This window comes from Micromys minutus, assembly GCF_963924665.1.
Source record: "Micromys minutus genome assembly, chromosome: 1".
Classification (NCBI taxonomy): Eukaryota; Metazoa; Chordata; class Mammalia; order Rodentia; family Muridae; genus Micromys; species Micromys minutus.
The window spans coordinates 92618481-92635614 of NC_137969.1; the positions used below are offsets into that span (position 1 = coordinate 92618481).

The 17134-nt window shown below is 42.0% G+C and overlaps 1 protein-coding gene across 1 annotated transcript in view; it reads left to right on the top strand.

Annotated features, from left to right (window-relative positions):
- Positions 1-17134, top strand: part of FANCC (FA complementation group C) — a gene marked incomplete at its 3' end in the record, with an annotated part of 100866 nt that overhangs the window by 59840 nt on the left and 23892 nt on the right. The window contains 2 exon segments of the mRNA XM_080908588.1: positions 8971-9135; positions 14478-14634. Of these exon segments, the coding sequence (XP_080764714.1) occupies positions 8971-9135; positions 14478-14634 (322 nt within the window).

A 17134-nucleotide genomic window follows, 5' to 3' on the forward strand; every position in this document is an offset into this window, starting at 1 on the left:
GGGCTGTGACTTATGTGGTTGCCAAGCAACACGAGGGGAAAGGTTTTTGTAGGCTGAACAATGGGCGGGAAGCTGGCGCCAACGGCTTCCTACACCTGACTACTAAAAAAAAAAAAACCATTCAACACCACACACAATAGGGAGCATGTAAACCAGAACTAAAATGAAGTATCATTTAACACTTAACCATGGTGGTTATAAAAAGAAAGAAAAAACAAAATCCCAAGTGTTGATGAGGAGAAATTGGAGCTCTGTGCATTGCTGGTGTTGAAGCAACCACAGTAAAAAAACAGATTGATGTTTTCCAGAAGAATTAAACAGAATTTCTCTGTGACACAGAACATCCACTGCAAGATGTATTTCTTCTCCTTTTTTCTTTTGCTGATCTCTGCTCTGCCCTGGGTCCCAATGAATCTACCTATTCTAGGACTTCATATTACATGGAATAAAAACATATTTGCTTCTGTTGGACTGGTTTTACTAAGCATGTGATAAAGACACTGATTATAAAAAAGAGGGGAAAAGGGTTCCTTGTACTTCCAGTCACAGTCTATTGCTGAGGACAGAATTAAGGTGGAAACTTGAGCACAAAGTTGGAACAGAAACTATGAAGGACCACTGTTCCTGAATAGCTTTCTTATACAGCCACCTGCATAGGGATGGTGCCACCCACAGTAGGCTCGTCCCCCTCACATCAATTAACATCCAAGATATCTCCCACAGACATCCCCACAGGCCAGTCTGATGTGGGTAATCTTTGAGACTTCCTTCTCAGGTAACTTTAAATTGTGTCAAGTTGATGGCTAAAGGGTAAGTAGAAAATTATCCAAAAAAAATTTAAAACAGGTGACTGTACACCAATTTTGTTAATTGACCACAGCTAAAATCAAGATATATTTATATTTCAATGGATATATGTCCAATATAAAAAGAAACAAGTTTTATATATGTACAAGCATGGGAAAATCGTGTAAACATGCTTAGTAAAACCAGTCCAACACAGAAGCAAGTATGTTTTTATTCTAATTATATGAAGTTCTAGAATAGGTAGATTCATTGGGGCTGGAGGCAGAGCAGAGATCAGCGGCTGGAGAGAGGAGAGAAAGAAAAGTTATGTGTAATATATTTAGTTTGTTGGGGGCAGTAGAAACTTTTGCATAAATAGTAATGTGAATGTATTTAGTGTTAGTTACTACCTATATGTGGTTAAATGATAACTTACGTTTTACTGCAACAAGAAAACTAGAGGAAAGTATGCCACTGCTCCCTCTGAGTGAGTAAACTTTATAGCACTCGCTTTAATGTCTGCTAAAGGTTTGGTTCAATACATTGACAACGAGGGTGTGAACCAGTGCAACCACACTGGCAAACAGTGTAGTAGCATATTATGGAGTGTGGTTTACCCTGCAAGATGGCTCAGTGGGGGTAAATGCGTTTGCCGTAAGCTTGGTGACCTGAGTCCATCTCTAGGACCAGGGCTATATGCAAATCACTGCAAAACAGACAAGTGAGTGAACAGTAAACATGAAAGGAACGGCAAGAGCATGCCTGACTCAGGATGGCATAGTAGAACCCCAGATGTTTTTCCTCCTGGGTAGCTGGGACACTATTTGTTAATAGCCACACTAGCTTATCACAGTAGCAGAGATTCTGCAATACTGAGTATAGACACCAGAGGGAGCAAAGATCACTGGCTCATGTAAGTAAAACAGAAAACATTCCTGTGAGGCTTCACATAAAGTGAGCAAGACTGAAGTAAAATATCACCCACGGCAGTGAAGCAGTAAGAAGTATGCTTTCTACAACAGTCTTGCTTTATATTTTATTTTACTTTTATTTTTACAATTACTTTTAGCTATTTTGATCAGTTTATTTTCCTTTAAAATCTGAGTATATTTATTTATTTGAGTATATTTTCCTGTTCATATATTTTAGGACCATTTAGATAGTGACCCAGAGATTATTTATTTCTCATTATTTTTAAACTCTATTTTGACAAGGTCTCATGTATGAGGCTGACCTCAGACTCGCTGTGCCATAATGACCTTGAATTTGTCTCTGGTGTGCAGTGCTGGGATGACAGGTGTACACCACCACAGCCAGTGTATGTGGTACTGGCCGTCACAGCCAGGGCTTTGTGCATCTAGGTAAGCATGCCACCAACCGAGCTGGGATTTCTAGATACAAGGACATACAGAGACTGAAAATGAGAGGATGGTTGTGCAAGACAGAGGAAGTAGACAAACACACACACACACACACACACACACACACACACACACCGCACAACTGTTGTAAGAGGTAAAGGATGTTACAGAAGGATAAAAGGGTCTGTTCTCTAAAGATCTAAGCTGTAAACATTAGCAACAGTGCACAGATACAAAGCACACATTGACAGTGGTGGAAAAATAGAAACAAGGAGAAAGGGGATCTGACCTTCCACTTTGAATAAAGCATTCTTTTCTTAATAAAGAATAGTAAGTGGACAGGCCCTAGGTTGGTGCTGATGCCCAGTTCAGCAAGTAGATATATATGGAGCACCCCATATAATGCTAATAGAATGCACACTTTTCTTTCGAGTATTCTCCAGGATAGGCCATATTTTGGAATACAAAATACATCTTAATAAATTGAAGATTAAAGTCATATCAACTGTCCATTTTGGTCATAGTGAAGTGAAACTAGAAATCCATACAAAAGGAAAACAGGAAACTTTATCAACATGTAAATTAATACATTTTAAAACCGCCAGTGCTCAAAAAAAAAAAAAAAAAAGATACACTTAGAAAAATACCTTGACAGAAATGACAGTGAGCATACACATGCCAGGACTTGCAGGTTGTAGGCAAAAGTTAGGGTTTTCATTTAAAAACAACCAGTTAGAGTCAGAAGATTAGAATAGCCGCCAACAATAGAGAACAATAGAAAAATAATCAAAACTGAGAAGTGTGACTGAGATGTGTGCAGAACTTAGTCTTGGGATGTGAAATACCACTAAACAGCTGTATACCAGCAGATAGGACAGTCTAGAACTGGAGGCTGTTCTAGAAATATTCAAGTCTGTAAGAAGTAAAAATATGAACAGATTAAGTCAGGTGTTCAAAACCTCCCAATAAAAACCCAAAGATCAAAAGGCTTCACCAGAAGATTTCTCCAAGGACAAAAAGAGTTAACAATTCTTTTAATCTCTGCCAACCTTCTAGAGAAGAGACATTTCAAGCAAGTTCCTAAGGCTGACTGTCAACAGAAAGCCCAGTCAAACACAGCTACCTAAAGAAAACAGGGTTGGTTGATGTCTTTGGCAGATATGAGTAGTAGGTGTATCCAGAGCTTAACACCACCAATTACCAGGGAAATGCAAACCAGAACTGCACAGTAGTTTATATGAATAAAGAAAATACAAGGGAACTGGATGTAGTGTTGTATAACTTTAATCTCAGCACTCAAAAAACAGAGGCAGGCCAGTCTGCTTTGAGTTCTGAGGCCAGTCTGGTCTACATAATAGTGAGCTCCAGGCCAACTAAAGCCACATAGTAAGATTCTGTCTCCAAAATAAAAAAAGGAGAAAAAGAAAGAAAAAGAAAAAAAAAAAAAAAAAGAAACACTTGAAGGGAGGGAGGCTTTAGTTAGGAGACAGTGTGTCGTGTTGATGATAATGTGGAGAAATGACATCATGCGTTGTTGGTAAACATGTAAAGAACAGCTACTTTAGACAAGCTGTGGTGGTTCATTCACAAAAGTGGATCTGGTATGATGCTGCATGGCTGTGGTCTTAGCACTTGGGAGTGGGGAGGCCGAGGGTCCAGAATTCAAGGCCAGAAGCAGGCGGATCTCTTGAGTTCGAAGCCTGGTCTACAGAGCAAGTTCTAGGATAACTAGGGCTACAAAAGAGATTCTTTCATGAAAGACCTAACAACAAAATTTAAAGTGTCCTATAAAATTAAGTAGAGCTTGGATTTATCAAAATACAGGTAAATTAATAGATATCCCTCTGAAGACGCTCATGGCATTTGTGGATCCAGCCGAGGCTTGTCAGATACCTGGAGATAGAAGTTAGAGAGGGAGTTATGTAGCTTCCTAGACAGCATTACAGTATTAGGCTTTGACTCGTTGCCAGAGCAATATCCCAGATGACTTCCGTGCAAGAACTGAACTGCAGGAGGCTTGATGCTAAGCACACACTGTTAGACCCATCCCTCCTGTATGCTTGTCTTAGTCCTCCAGCCATGTGCAGCAAGCCACAGGACACAGTGAGATGTCCTTTTTGAGGGTTCACAGCATCACACCTTGTAGCTGTTATAGCAAAGACCTGGATAGAATGTAAATATCTGTAATTGAATTGTTGATTTTTTTCTTGGTCACATCACTGTATCAGCTTCTCTAAAGAAAGCTAAATTTTGACCGTCTCTGCTTCTGAACTTGGTGTATCAACCTACATTTTATAAAGAAACTGTGAGATGATCTTTAAATGGTCTAGCAACAAAAAGTTAACATTGAGTGGAGTCCCTTACTGAGTCAAAGAGAACAGAATAGCTTTTTCATTTGGGATGGTGTTTGGGGGCCTTTGGCTACTTGAACTTTTGAAGTTATACTAATGAAAGGAATAATAACAGGTGTGTTTTCATAAGTGGGTACAATTTTGTTGATTGAGGGATGGATCAGAAATTTGTAGGCCACTGTGCTGTTTCTGGTCCCAAGGTGTGATTTGTACATCTAACAACTGGCAGATAACTTAGATACATAAGACAGTGCTGCACTTCAGTTGTCATTGTTAGTGGCAGCATGGCCATGAGGCCCCCCCCCCCCAATCAGGTTTGGCAGCTGCCCTTGAAATGCTGTCCTGGTGCCATTTTGCCTCAGGACAGAAGATACAGGGTTGAGGTTAAAGTTCATATAGCAGCTGCACCTTAAGAATTCCCAGTGTGGGACTGAAGAAGTAGCTTTGTTGACAAAGCATTGCTGTGTAAACAGGAGAACCCTAGTTTGATGCCCTGCATCCGTGTAAATATCCTGAGCATAGTGGTATATGTTTGTAATCCTATTCCTGGGGAGACGGAGGCACAGTTTTCTGAGGCCCATTGTCCATCCAGCCTAATCTAATCAGTGAGTCCCACATCCCAGTGAGAGACCTGCTCTCAAAAACAAGGTACCTGCCTACACCCTACTCACAAATTTTGACTTTTATCCAAGGCTTTAAGGGACTAAGTTATTTTTCATTTTTAATGAATAGGGAACAGAATTTCATGGTTTTGGCTATTAAAAACAAGACTTTAAAAGCTCATAATAAGATTCAAAGAGCATGTGAGGCATCAAGTTACTTTTAAAAGTCAGTTTTTCTGATAAGGCTAAAGGAACTACACAGGAGGGTTGGATTTCTTTTGAAAACTATGTACTGGCTCAACACAGTCTGAAAAATTACCAGGGAAAATTGTATCTTATTCAATTATAAAGTTCTTAGACAAGGGAAAAATAGGGGGGGAAAAAGCATGTGCTAAACAGGACTCAGTGGAACAAACGAGGAAAGCTTGATGTGTCAGGGTCCCTGGGATGTTAGACTAGAGAGGGTCCCATGGACTTCGTGGTTTCAGTTAGGAGTTAGCCCAGCGCTGTCCAGCACAGACTTGCTGTTGCTAAGAATAACTACTAACCACACTGATTTCACCTACCCACTGTCATCATGATGTTCTTTAGGGAACTTCCACTCTGTGCTGAGGAGTTTTTGTCCACACAGTTTTTGAAAAACAAACATCTAAGATAGAAGATGCAGCCTGGTACAAAGGACACTATTTCAGCTGATAGCGTCCAGTAGGCTTTCCGATAGTGGCCAGGAGACTGGTTGCGGATAGCATGCGGACTGGTTGCCAGTGGTATGTCATATCTATCATACCAAAACCCTGCATTTCCCCTTCTGGGAATTTACCTCAAGAGGCAAGAGAATCCATTGAATTTGACTCACAGGGACAAATCATTCAGTTGACTGTTAATCTTGGACTAAAGGCAGCAGCTCAGAGAAACACATGTTGGCTTATAGTTCACTCCGTGGGCGTGTCTATGTTCCAGGCTCTCTGTTGACTTCTAACACATTTGCATGAGCCATATGGTTGCATTTTCTATGTCCTGTTACCTCTTGGCATGTACACCAGAGCGCTGAGTGTTGTAAAATTAAAGACCAAAAGAGTTCCTCATATCCACAAGTCATGATTCAGTTTCATCCAGTCCTTTCTACTGCAGATTTTCAGAACTGAGTTAATAAATAATATGCTTCAGCTTTTGGGTTTGATGAGACAGGTTAGGTTCTTCAGTCAACTAAACCTGCTTGGTGGTTAGGACAATAAATGAGAAACCGTGTTTCCAAAGAGATCATACTCTGAGCACCATGTAGAAGTCATTGCAGGAGCACATCTGAGGACTGAGTCTCCAGCACCAGCACTGACTGAGAATGAACACGTTTCCATGACCTGTCTCTGCTGGTCTCAAGCTACCAGAGACAAGAGACATGCCTTCAGTACTGCAGATGCCATTTCTGCACACTTGGTATTTTAATGGCATTGAATTTTAGGTTTTAAAAGTTCAGATATAAAATATTTTATATCTACGTGCCCATTGACCCAGTTTTCAAGTATGTATGTTACATTATTATTTGCTTTTGATCTTTTAAGGAAATAGTTTTGATATCCGTTTGAAAGCGTCTCTTTCTCACTACACTGCTTCCTCTCCAGAGGAAGTTGCTGTCAGCCTTTTGATTTCTACTACCAGTGTGCTTGCTTCATGTATATGTATCACTGTGAATGTTTTAGAATTCACATAAGTAATAACAAGGAAATATTTTTGCTTTCTTTGCTCATAATTATATTTTTTAACTTTATGTATATGGTTAATATACGTCTGGTTCATTTCATTTTAACTGCTGTTCAGCATTCCATTTTGTAACTAAACCACAAGTTTTCCGTTATGTATTGATTATGTACAAATACACAGCAAGCTACATTCCACCCTTTCAAAACACTTACTGAAGATTCCTTAATCTGTAAGGAGTCTGGATTTGTATTCTCTGTTCTCTGTCTTACTGATCCTCTGTGTGTCCTAAATGAAGTACAGAGACCAGTGTGAGGGTAGGAGTGTCTTGCATTTTCCACAAACCTTGCATGTGGGCTCCTGGAGTGCTCTCTGCTAAAAGATGTATCCTGCAGTCTTCCTGCCTAGCACTGTAGTCACTGGCCCTGCAGAGCTGGTCAGCTCCTAAGATATGGCTAGGGTCCCAGTCTTTAGTTTTGCTACATCGTCACTTATTTAGGCTGTTACACATGACAGTGTATTGGTAGGCAATGCTCAGAGACTTGCCACAAAGCAGCATCTGGGACTAGCAATATTTCACAGGCAGGTTACACTTACTTAGAAGGCAGAGCAGGGGACTTGGGGCTGGTGTAGCAGCAGAGTCACGATCTGAGAGGCAAGAAGGAAATCCGATTCAACATGGCTTAGCAGATGTTGGTTCAAACTTCTAGAGTTCGATACTAATGGTTTTGTTTTGTTTTTAAGACATTTAAGTATAGTACAATTTGGGGACTAATTTCTTGGTAACAATTATCTCAATCCAGTGTACACAATAAAACTTAAAGCAGTTTAAGGGTCTATGGGAGAATCAGGTGTGGTCTGGGTCATACAGGTAGAGTAGAGGTCACCAAACTATAAAGTGAATATATCTCCCCTAAAGATGTGTTCTCTGACTGAGAAACAATGCTCAGGATAGGGTGTAGTAGAAATAATTTAAATTCTAGCCAGTAATTTTTATTCTACCTTTGACCCTTTAGTTCCTGGATGAAAGACACACACAACTTTTATATTAACAATAAACCTTAAATAGTACAAAAGCTGGGCATCTGCCTACCCTCTATGCTGTTAAAAATCTACTTTCCTATCAGTAACCCTGAGTTATTATTTACTGTGTTTCATCTGGGCTGCTTTTAACTCCAATTGGCCAGTCCTCATGGCCAAGTTATCTTGATTACCTAACCCATGCTGGCTTCTCCTTCTTCCCTTTGCACCCTGTTCTGCCCAGCTATTGGCTTCCAGCGTCTTTGTTTACCAATCAGAAATAACTTGTTGGTAGGGTTTCCCAATGTCTTACCTTCAGACTTTCTAGTCTCTGGAGCAACCAGCCTTGGGGCCTAATATTAGCTGAATATAAACAGCATTTGGGCAACCAACTACATAAGGTCTAGGAAGGAAGTATCTGGGATAAACATTCTGCAGGACTCTGGTGAGGCCTGGCTATACAGGTAGCAAAAGTCACCAGGTTATTAACTACACCCACTCCGAGCCTTCTGATTGAAAAACAGGCCTATATCCCTTCCATTGAAATCCCTTCCATTGAAGAGACAGGCCTGCATGTTTGATACTCCTGGTTTCCTAGTGCTCATCTGTGGGCAGCACAAGATCCTTGTGCCCTCTGTAGGAGAATATGTAGGCCACCAAGAGAGGACTTTTGTAAAACTGTGAGCAGTAATGTGAAGTTGAGAGAACTGCTACACTGTCCCCCTGTTGATAAGCCATGGAACGAGGCAGAAGCCAGAGGTGGTCAGGAGACCACTCATGTTTAGTTAGAGGTGGTGGTGGTGGTGGTCTGAGCCACAGGGTAGTAATGGAGGTGCTAAGCTGCTAGAGTTGGCAGCACTGACTGCTGCATCAGGCCAGAGCTGGTGTCTGCATAGGGTTCTATGGACAGGCAGAAGGAGTCGTTTGGGCCCTGTGAGTCAGGTGTGTTTGCAGATAGATATACAGATAAAGTCCTTGTGAGTGTAGCTGGTGTGGGACTAGCAGTGATGAAGGAAGACCTGGCACGCCATGCTAGAGAAAGTCTTGGTCAGGCCAGTTTGGGGGCCTGCCCCTGCCCTTTTCAGCAGAAACACTGTGTTCAGTTACATACAGCTTTCAGATGTGGGCTGTCACTAATTACCTTTTCTCCAATAGGATGGCTTCTGAGCGCATGATGTCCCTGTCACAAGTTTGTGTCCCTCTTGTTACTCTGCCTGATATTGGTCCCCTGGTAGAGGCTCTACTAACCTATCATGGACATGAGCCCCACGAAGTCCTCTCTCCTGAGTTCTTTGAAGCTGTAAATGAGGCCTTCTTGTCGTGAGTACATCCATCTTATCTCTCGATTGGTTTTTCTTAGATGTAGAATGTATGGAGAAAACAATGGTGGTATATTTAATGTTTTCAGTTTCTCTTTATTTTTATTTACGTGTTTATTTATTGTTAGTGTGTGTGGCGGGCTGAGGACAAGTTACAGGAATTTGTTTTCTTTGACTCAGTACCAGCAACTGAACTCAGGTTGTCATGCTTGGCAGCAAGTATTTATAATCACCTCCGCTCACCCAGCCATCTCAGTTCCCTCAGTGCTCTTAAAATTTTCTGAGGATCCCAAAGAGCTTTATGTGGATTGTATATCCCAAGATTTGTCATATATGAAACCACAACCAGACATTTAGAAAGTGCTTTCTGAGCAGTGGCAGAATACTTGCCCATTACAAGGCATAGGTTTGATTCTCAGTTCTTCAAATGGAGGGAAGGGGAAAGGAGAATATTCCTTCAAAAGAAAATTGCTTCATGAATTGTAGCATCTTTTAAATCATCAAATTAATTTTTATCCCAACCTCAATGACCATTGGAAGCCCCTGAAAGTTATTGAAGGTCTCTCACTGATGCTACAGTGAACATGCACTGTACTAGCATGTAAGCATGTACTGGCATGTAAGCATGTACTGGCATGTATTAGCATGTAAGCATATACTGGCATGTAAGCACAGTGCAGTAGAAGGCACTGATGGCAACTGCTAGCTGCTCTAAAGCCTAGAGAAGACGCTGCCCTCAGTCCTGCTCATTTGTGTCTGCACACGTGCCCTGGACATGCCTGTGCCTCATGAGTCAGTGCTCGCATCTGTTGGCTTCATCTTCTGACAGAACAGATGGGGGATGATGGGATGAGAGTGCTGATCTTTTCATCTCCCCTGTAAAAGTCAGCCATTTGTTCTTACGTATACATTTTACTTTGGATGAAATACTGGTAAATTATAAAATAAGTTGTACATTAAAATATGTAACTATAAAATGTATACTGCATTTTGATAAAACATTTTATATAAAATATAATTATCTAAATTTAGCTACAAATTTATAAAACTTTCAAAATTTTAATTTTTTTAAAATTTATTTTTACTTTATGAATAATGTTTTACCTGCACGCATGTATGTTTACCATGTGTGTGCCATGTTGGATCACTTGGAACTGGGGTTACAGATGATGGTTAGCTACCATGTGGGTGCTAGGAATCAAACCTGAGTCCTTTGCAAGAGAAACACGTATGCTCTCAGACAATGACCCATATCTCAGCCTCCTTCAAAAGTTTAGAAACACATTATTGCAAATAAACAAAAGGAATACACACTTCCTTTTTATTACATCTCCATGTAGGCATAAAGGAAAACATCAAACTGGCTTGGGATTACAAGATTTATACCAGGTGTATCCAGATAGCAAAAGCATAATAGGTATTGATGCTCTGGTAACAGTTTTTAGTAGTAGGGTCTGATATGTATGATAAGGTAAGGCTGTTTCCATCTCATTTCTGTTTCTTTGTAGTTTAATTGTGGTGTGTGTGTTGCTTGTCTTATCTTTCATATACACTCTAAGAGTGATTTGGTCTCTGTAAAGATGTCATGTTATCTGGAGGAAGAGTCCAGCAAGTGTGAAGTGTGTGGGCTACCATATTTGCATGTTACATGAGCACACCTGTCTGTCTGTTCAGCCTCACTCTGATCCAGCAGCATTCACCGTGTTACCCCACGTGCACAACATTTCAGCCTTCTCTTAACTCACTAGTCGCCGTTTTGTTTTGAAATCTTGGCTATCACCTGTGGGGGTTTTCCTTCTTCTCAGCTGTCCTGTAGTGTTGTTGCATTTGGAAAATGACAACGTTCAGAAGAGGAGGGAGGTCCTGGTAGAATATTTTCATTTTCCATATATAACTCAACATTTATAAACAGTAAATATTTTATTTTACAAGAAAGCAGATCCAGAGAGGCTAAATTGTTTAAAGTTTTTTAAAAAGGTCAAAACAAGAACTAAATGTGGTGGTAGCTCACACTTGTATCCCAGTGCTCAGGAGACTGAGACAGGAGGATTGCCAGAAATCAAGGCCAACCTGGGCTATACCCGACCCTGCCTGGAAAAAAAAAAAAGAAACCACCAACCAAATAAACAAAGTGAAACATTGAAGAATAATTTTTCATGGGTAAGATCTGAGGTCAGGAACTGGCGAGATGGCTAAGGCTAAGAGCACACAAGTCCTCCTGCAGAGAACCCGGGTTTAGTTTCCAGCATCCATGTTAGGAAGCTCACAACCGTATTATTCCAGCCCAGTCCAGGGGATCCGGTGTCCTCGTCTGGCCTCTGTTGGCATCTTCACACACGTGGTACTCATACACAGACGGAAAAACATCCATAAATGACCATGAAAAATTAAGAAGTCGTTTTATCTTCTTCAATCCTTCTGTCACGGTTCACTCAGTACGTCAGAACTTTTCGAGAAATCTGCCATGTTATTCATGAGTGTTAATTAATTGTCATCTGCAGTTTAGTTGAGTCACTTGGGGTTAACAGGTTTCCCATCAACTCCCACCATTCGCACTCCACAGCCCAGGGGAAGCTCCATCTCTGTATGAATCTACTGGCAGGGGTGTTTCTGTGTCCAGACTTTTTTGGACAACAGTCAGATTAAAGCAGAATGCCTTTGGCATAGTTTGTAAACCCCAATAGCAGTTTCAGAAATTACCAACCAGGAGCTGCGGTGTCCAAGAGCCCAGGATCTGCCTGCCCGCCTTTGCTCTCATTTCACTTATGCTAGAGCGTTCCTTCTACTCAGCAACTAATAAAGTTTATTTGGTTTGGAAGTTACGTCTACCAGTCCACAAGGAACAGACTGTCCATAAATGCTGGGTGGTCCTGAGCATGTCCAATTCCAACAGCTTCAGACCAGCAAGTTAACCCAGCAGCCTCATCAGCTGGAACATTTCCATGGATGCTTTCTTGTGGAGAGCCCATCCGCCACATGTCCACAAAGGAGGGTGACTCGGTGAGCCATGCAGATTGTGGCTCCACACCCTGCACCCCTCCCAGCTTGAACAGTTTCCCACATGGGTTATGTGGCCTTCTAGAAACCCCAGCTTTCTTTGACCAAAGTATCCTTGCCCTGTGTTCAGTGTTTTAACTGCTTACCACAGCATACAGTGGGATTCCTGTGTTTTATAATTGGCTGGTGTCTTTGGCCTTGGTTTCCAAATACAATCACACATTTCCAGAAATGGGCAGTCTGTTTCCTCTAAACAGCTCATGGTGGTTCCCCTTCATGGTTTAGATAACCGAGAGGAACCTTTTAATTTCTTGACCTAAATGTAGGACCTAACTCTTCAAAAACAAATTCATCCTTGGGAGTCTTTTCCTAGCATCTGCAAGCTGCAGATCACCTGAAATCTTTCAGAGTCGGGAGGGCTGCTGAGGTTCTTTGATTAATCCATGGAGTGTTAGACACTGAATGTGTCATGTTCCCCAAACTAAACCAAAACCAGTGTTTCAGAAACACTGGGGAGTCTGATGACGGTGTGCAGAGATTTCTTTCCCTGTGCTTGAAGCAGATAAAAGAGGAAATGGACAAATGGCTTCCAGGTTATGACAGAGTAAGAAATCTGTGTGTGGTCTTTGTCCAAGCTTCTAAAACTTTTGGGATTTCCTGAGCGACAGAGGTACCAGATGGCTCTTTGGTATAATAGGCCCTTTTCAGCCATTTGTAAGTTTAGGATAAGTCATGAGTCTTGTTGGCCCCTAGAGAGCTTCATGGTCAGTGCTAGCCCCAGAGCAACCAGAATTGTCACCACCAGAATTGGGTGCAATTTCTAGTGGCCAATGATGCATCAGCTGAACCACAGGTTGATGAGCACCCAGGTTGATGAAAACAAAGATGATGGGAGAACGGTGTACCTGGAGAGGGCTTAGAGACTCCAGACTCATCCCCTGCTGTGTCTTGTAGCTCTTTTCCATTTGGCCACCCCCAGTTGTTTCTTTTATAAAGAATTCATTATTGTGAATTTTGAGCCACTTTCCAAATTGTCACACCTGAAGAGAGGATCGTGGAAAGCTGTTTTTAACCAGAAGACTCATACTTTGTGGATGAGTCTTTTACTGATGGGAATACTAACCTTGGGTAGTTGGCTTCAGAGTCAGATTGAAGCAGTAGATATCAGTATGGTATCCATAGAAACAGAGAGGTGATTGGTGTGGGAAAAACATCTATACAGTTGATGAGAGAAGTGTGTGAGTACAGTTAGCTCCTGGGAGCATAGATGACTAACACCAGCTGACCACATAAGGTGACTGTGACATGTGGCAACTGTATGACTAAGAAGTTAGAAGACAACACTTTTGAAAGTCAGAGAGGTCCCTGATTATGACTGTGTGCTTGTCCCACACAAGCTGGGGTATACATTTACATACATTAAGATTGAGGAGGCTGGTATGCTACTGACATGTTGAGAAGTACCCTACACAGGCAGTGCCCTCACCAAGTCACAAGCTGGAAGTGCTCTCCCACATGCCTGTAACCCTGTGTGTGTGTGTGTGTGTGTGTGTGTGTGTGTGTGTGTGAGTGTGAGTGCATGGACACAGGAGAATTGCTGTGTTAGCTGGCCACCAGCCTAGCCAGAAGAAAGAAAAGCAACCATTAGGAAGAGACCCTGCCTCAAAGGAGTGAAGGTATAGAGTGGTAGAGGAGGGACCTCATGCTGTCGTGGCCGCTGCATAAACTTGTGCACAGAAATATACACATGCACATATACCATACTGTCACACACACACACTACACACAAAAGACAGAAGGCATGGTTGAGCTCTATTATGAGGTACATGATACACCATCTAAGCCATGTCCCATGGAGATTTGCACCTAGAGTTACTGAGTATTCACAGGTGCCTCTGCTCTGCATTACAGTGTTATCACAGTGGGTCCTTCCAGACACTTTTGTTTAACAGATAGCAAATGGAGGCTCTGAGGGCCAGGGATTCAGGGTAGGTTTAGCATACCTCACTACTTCAAACGTTTTAGACATGGTTTTAACCTCATGACCACATTTCGCGGACATCACAGGGCTTTTGTTCAACTCATTTTTCCTCTTTCGCTTTCTTCACGGTGTATATGCTTATATGTTTGGAAGGAGCCTCCATCTTCTTAGCCCTCATTCTTGTAAGCTCTTAGGTGGGTGATTGTCACAGTATTTTGCAAATAGGTGCATGAATATTGATTGCTGTCAAAACTGTGGTGAGAAACCTCACACACTTGATTAGTAATTTCCATTTGAGCATTGCTTATTTTCTTTTTTTCAGGAATCTATTTCTGTTTAACCTTCTGCTTATTTCTTGCTCAAAGGGAAAAAATTGTTCTGCCCATGTCCTCTGTGGTCAGCCTCTGGTTTCGGCATCTCCCCAGTCTTGAAAAAGCAACACTGCATCTTTTTGAAAAGCTGTTCTCCAGCAAGAAAACTTGCCTGAGAAGGATGGAGTGCTGTATAAAGAAGTCATTACTGGTATGTGCTGGGCTTTGGTGACAAGATAAATCCTTAAAGGACCGGCTGAGAATAACATCTTTAGTTACAGGGAGTGAACACATCCAGGATCTTTAACTTACCGTTTGTTTCTGTTTTCTTAGAAGCACCTAATGCCTGAGGACTTTCTGTGATCAGAACTGTCCTAATTCTCACCCGTGCCTTTGGCCCACCTCCCTCTGCTAAGGAGACCCATCATCCGCTTTCCTGCGTTTGCCCTGTTCCACACTCTGCCCCATGTCACAGGAGAAAACAGGCCCATGTCCTCCCCTGTGGATATATAGAATGCAGGGGTCTGACCGAGGCCAGGGATGTAGAATAGGATTAAAAACAAAACAAAACAAACAAACAAAAAAAAAACAAAAAAACACTTTTTTCATTTCAGCATGAGGAACAGATGCTTAAAACTGAGGATCTTGGAGACAAGAGAGAAGAAACCAGTTAATACAAACTCAGAAAGCAAACTCACAGCTCTTCATGAGGAGAGAGTATTGAACAGAAATAAAAAGAGCTCAGAAAAATGCTTAAAGCAACAAAACCAGTAAAGACTTGTCTGAGTTTTCTTCTGTGTGAAGCTCCTGCTTACAGAGGCCCCCACTTCTTTCAGGAGCCTAAGAGTTCTTCGAGAGTCTTGGCACCAGTGACTTTCAGGCAGAGGTCAGAGTGCCTGCCTTCGATGGGGTTAGGGAGGTTCTGTAGGAATAGAGATAAACACCAGTGTCCCAAAGGAAAAAAATACCATAAAACTAAACATTACGTCTGCCATTATGACCCATTACCCAGTACCTTGTGACAGTTTCACCCAAGTCCTGTTTTCCCGGTGAGGGTAGAGCCTGTCATCATTTAACCCAGTGTCAGGCTAACTGAGAGAACAGCTTTTCTTGCAAGATACACACAAGATGAATAAGAAGAAGTATGTGTGTGCCTGTGTGTGTGCCTGCGTGTGTAAAGCAGTAAACCAAGCAGAATGGTGCACCGACTTGTTCAGCTACTCAGAAGGTACAAATGGTCAGTTGAGCCTAGTTAAAAACCAGTCTGGTCGCATGGGCAAGAGGTCTTAGTAGATAAAGGTGCAGGCCTGATAGTGTGAGTTCAATCCTCAGAACCTACATTGTGGAAGAAGAGAACCAACTACTACAGTTGTCCTTTCACCTGCACGCACATGATATAATATGTATCCCCCCTAAGTAAAATGTAATTAAAAACAGCTTGGGCAACAAAACTCCACTAAAATATGAAAGATACTTTTTGCGCTAAATACTTAAAGTGTTAGTAAGAAACCAGCCAGTGTCCAGAGAGAAAACTGCCTACCCCTGCTCCAGGAGAACATTTCCCTGAAGTAACAGGCCTAGATTTGGGTGCAGTCCTCAGTGCTTTAAAGACTTAATCAGTCAGGCAGGCCCCTAGCCACTGTTGCCTGTTTAGCGCGCTTGCTTGTAGGGCAGAAATGTGTCTCAAATGTAGTCTGCACAAGTATTTCCTCTCCAAGAAAGTGTTTTACCTCAGTTTCCTAGTTTAGGTTTTGGATTGAAAAGTCCAGGACTCTATCCCCTCATTTGCATAGTCACACACAGTTGTCACTGTCTCTGCAAGGTTACAGGGCTGCCCCCTCATTTGCATATGCACACAGTTGTCACTGTCTCACCAGGGTTACAGAGAAGAGCAGTCAGCAGTCAGGTGGGTCCTATTAGACAGAGCTTACCTGTGATGTTAAGGATGATACTAGGCTGATGACACAGCATTCTCTGTGCAGTGCTGCTGTCTTCAGGACCTCAGTGATCTCTCCTGTGCTGCTAGTGGCTCTTGGAGCCAGGGGTGTCTAGTGGAGGCAAGTTCCTATAGCAGTGCAGTATAGCAAGACCTCAACTCAGTGCCCAGGAAATGGGAGAGCATGTGTCTGCTGCCCTGGCCATTGCCTAGGCTGAGGAAGGGGCTGGGGCTGCCTGCATCACTGACATCTTTTTCAGATTGAAGACTGCAAGGGAATCAGTCGTAGGGCACCACTTGCTTGAATTCTCTCTCTCCCTCTCTTGCTCACCTTTTCCCCTCCCTCTCTTGCTCCCCCCCATATGTATGTACATTTGTATGCATGACTGCTACTTCTAACAATTTTCAAAAGCATTATATAGATTATTAAGGCTAAAAATAAGAGTGCAACTTTCTGAAAAGACTTTGTAGCTCATCTAGAAGCCTCAGACAGCCCCTTCTGGGCTTAAGGCAGTAAATTACCTAGTCCTGTAAATGTCTATATTTCTAAATTAAATGTGCACACTGTGATGTGAGTTACTTTATCTCTGGTTTGTTTTGCCAAATGAAGACACTGGGTTCTTTCCTTCCAGGCTGCTTGTCTTCTTTTTATCTTCCCTTGGTGGAGAGCTTCCCAGTCCCGTGGACTGTCTGACTGTCTGTTGGTGTTACTGGTGCTTTTCTGATGCTTGTCTGCATCTCTTACCTGAAGCCTTCAACCTAAGCCATCGTTCAA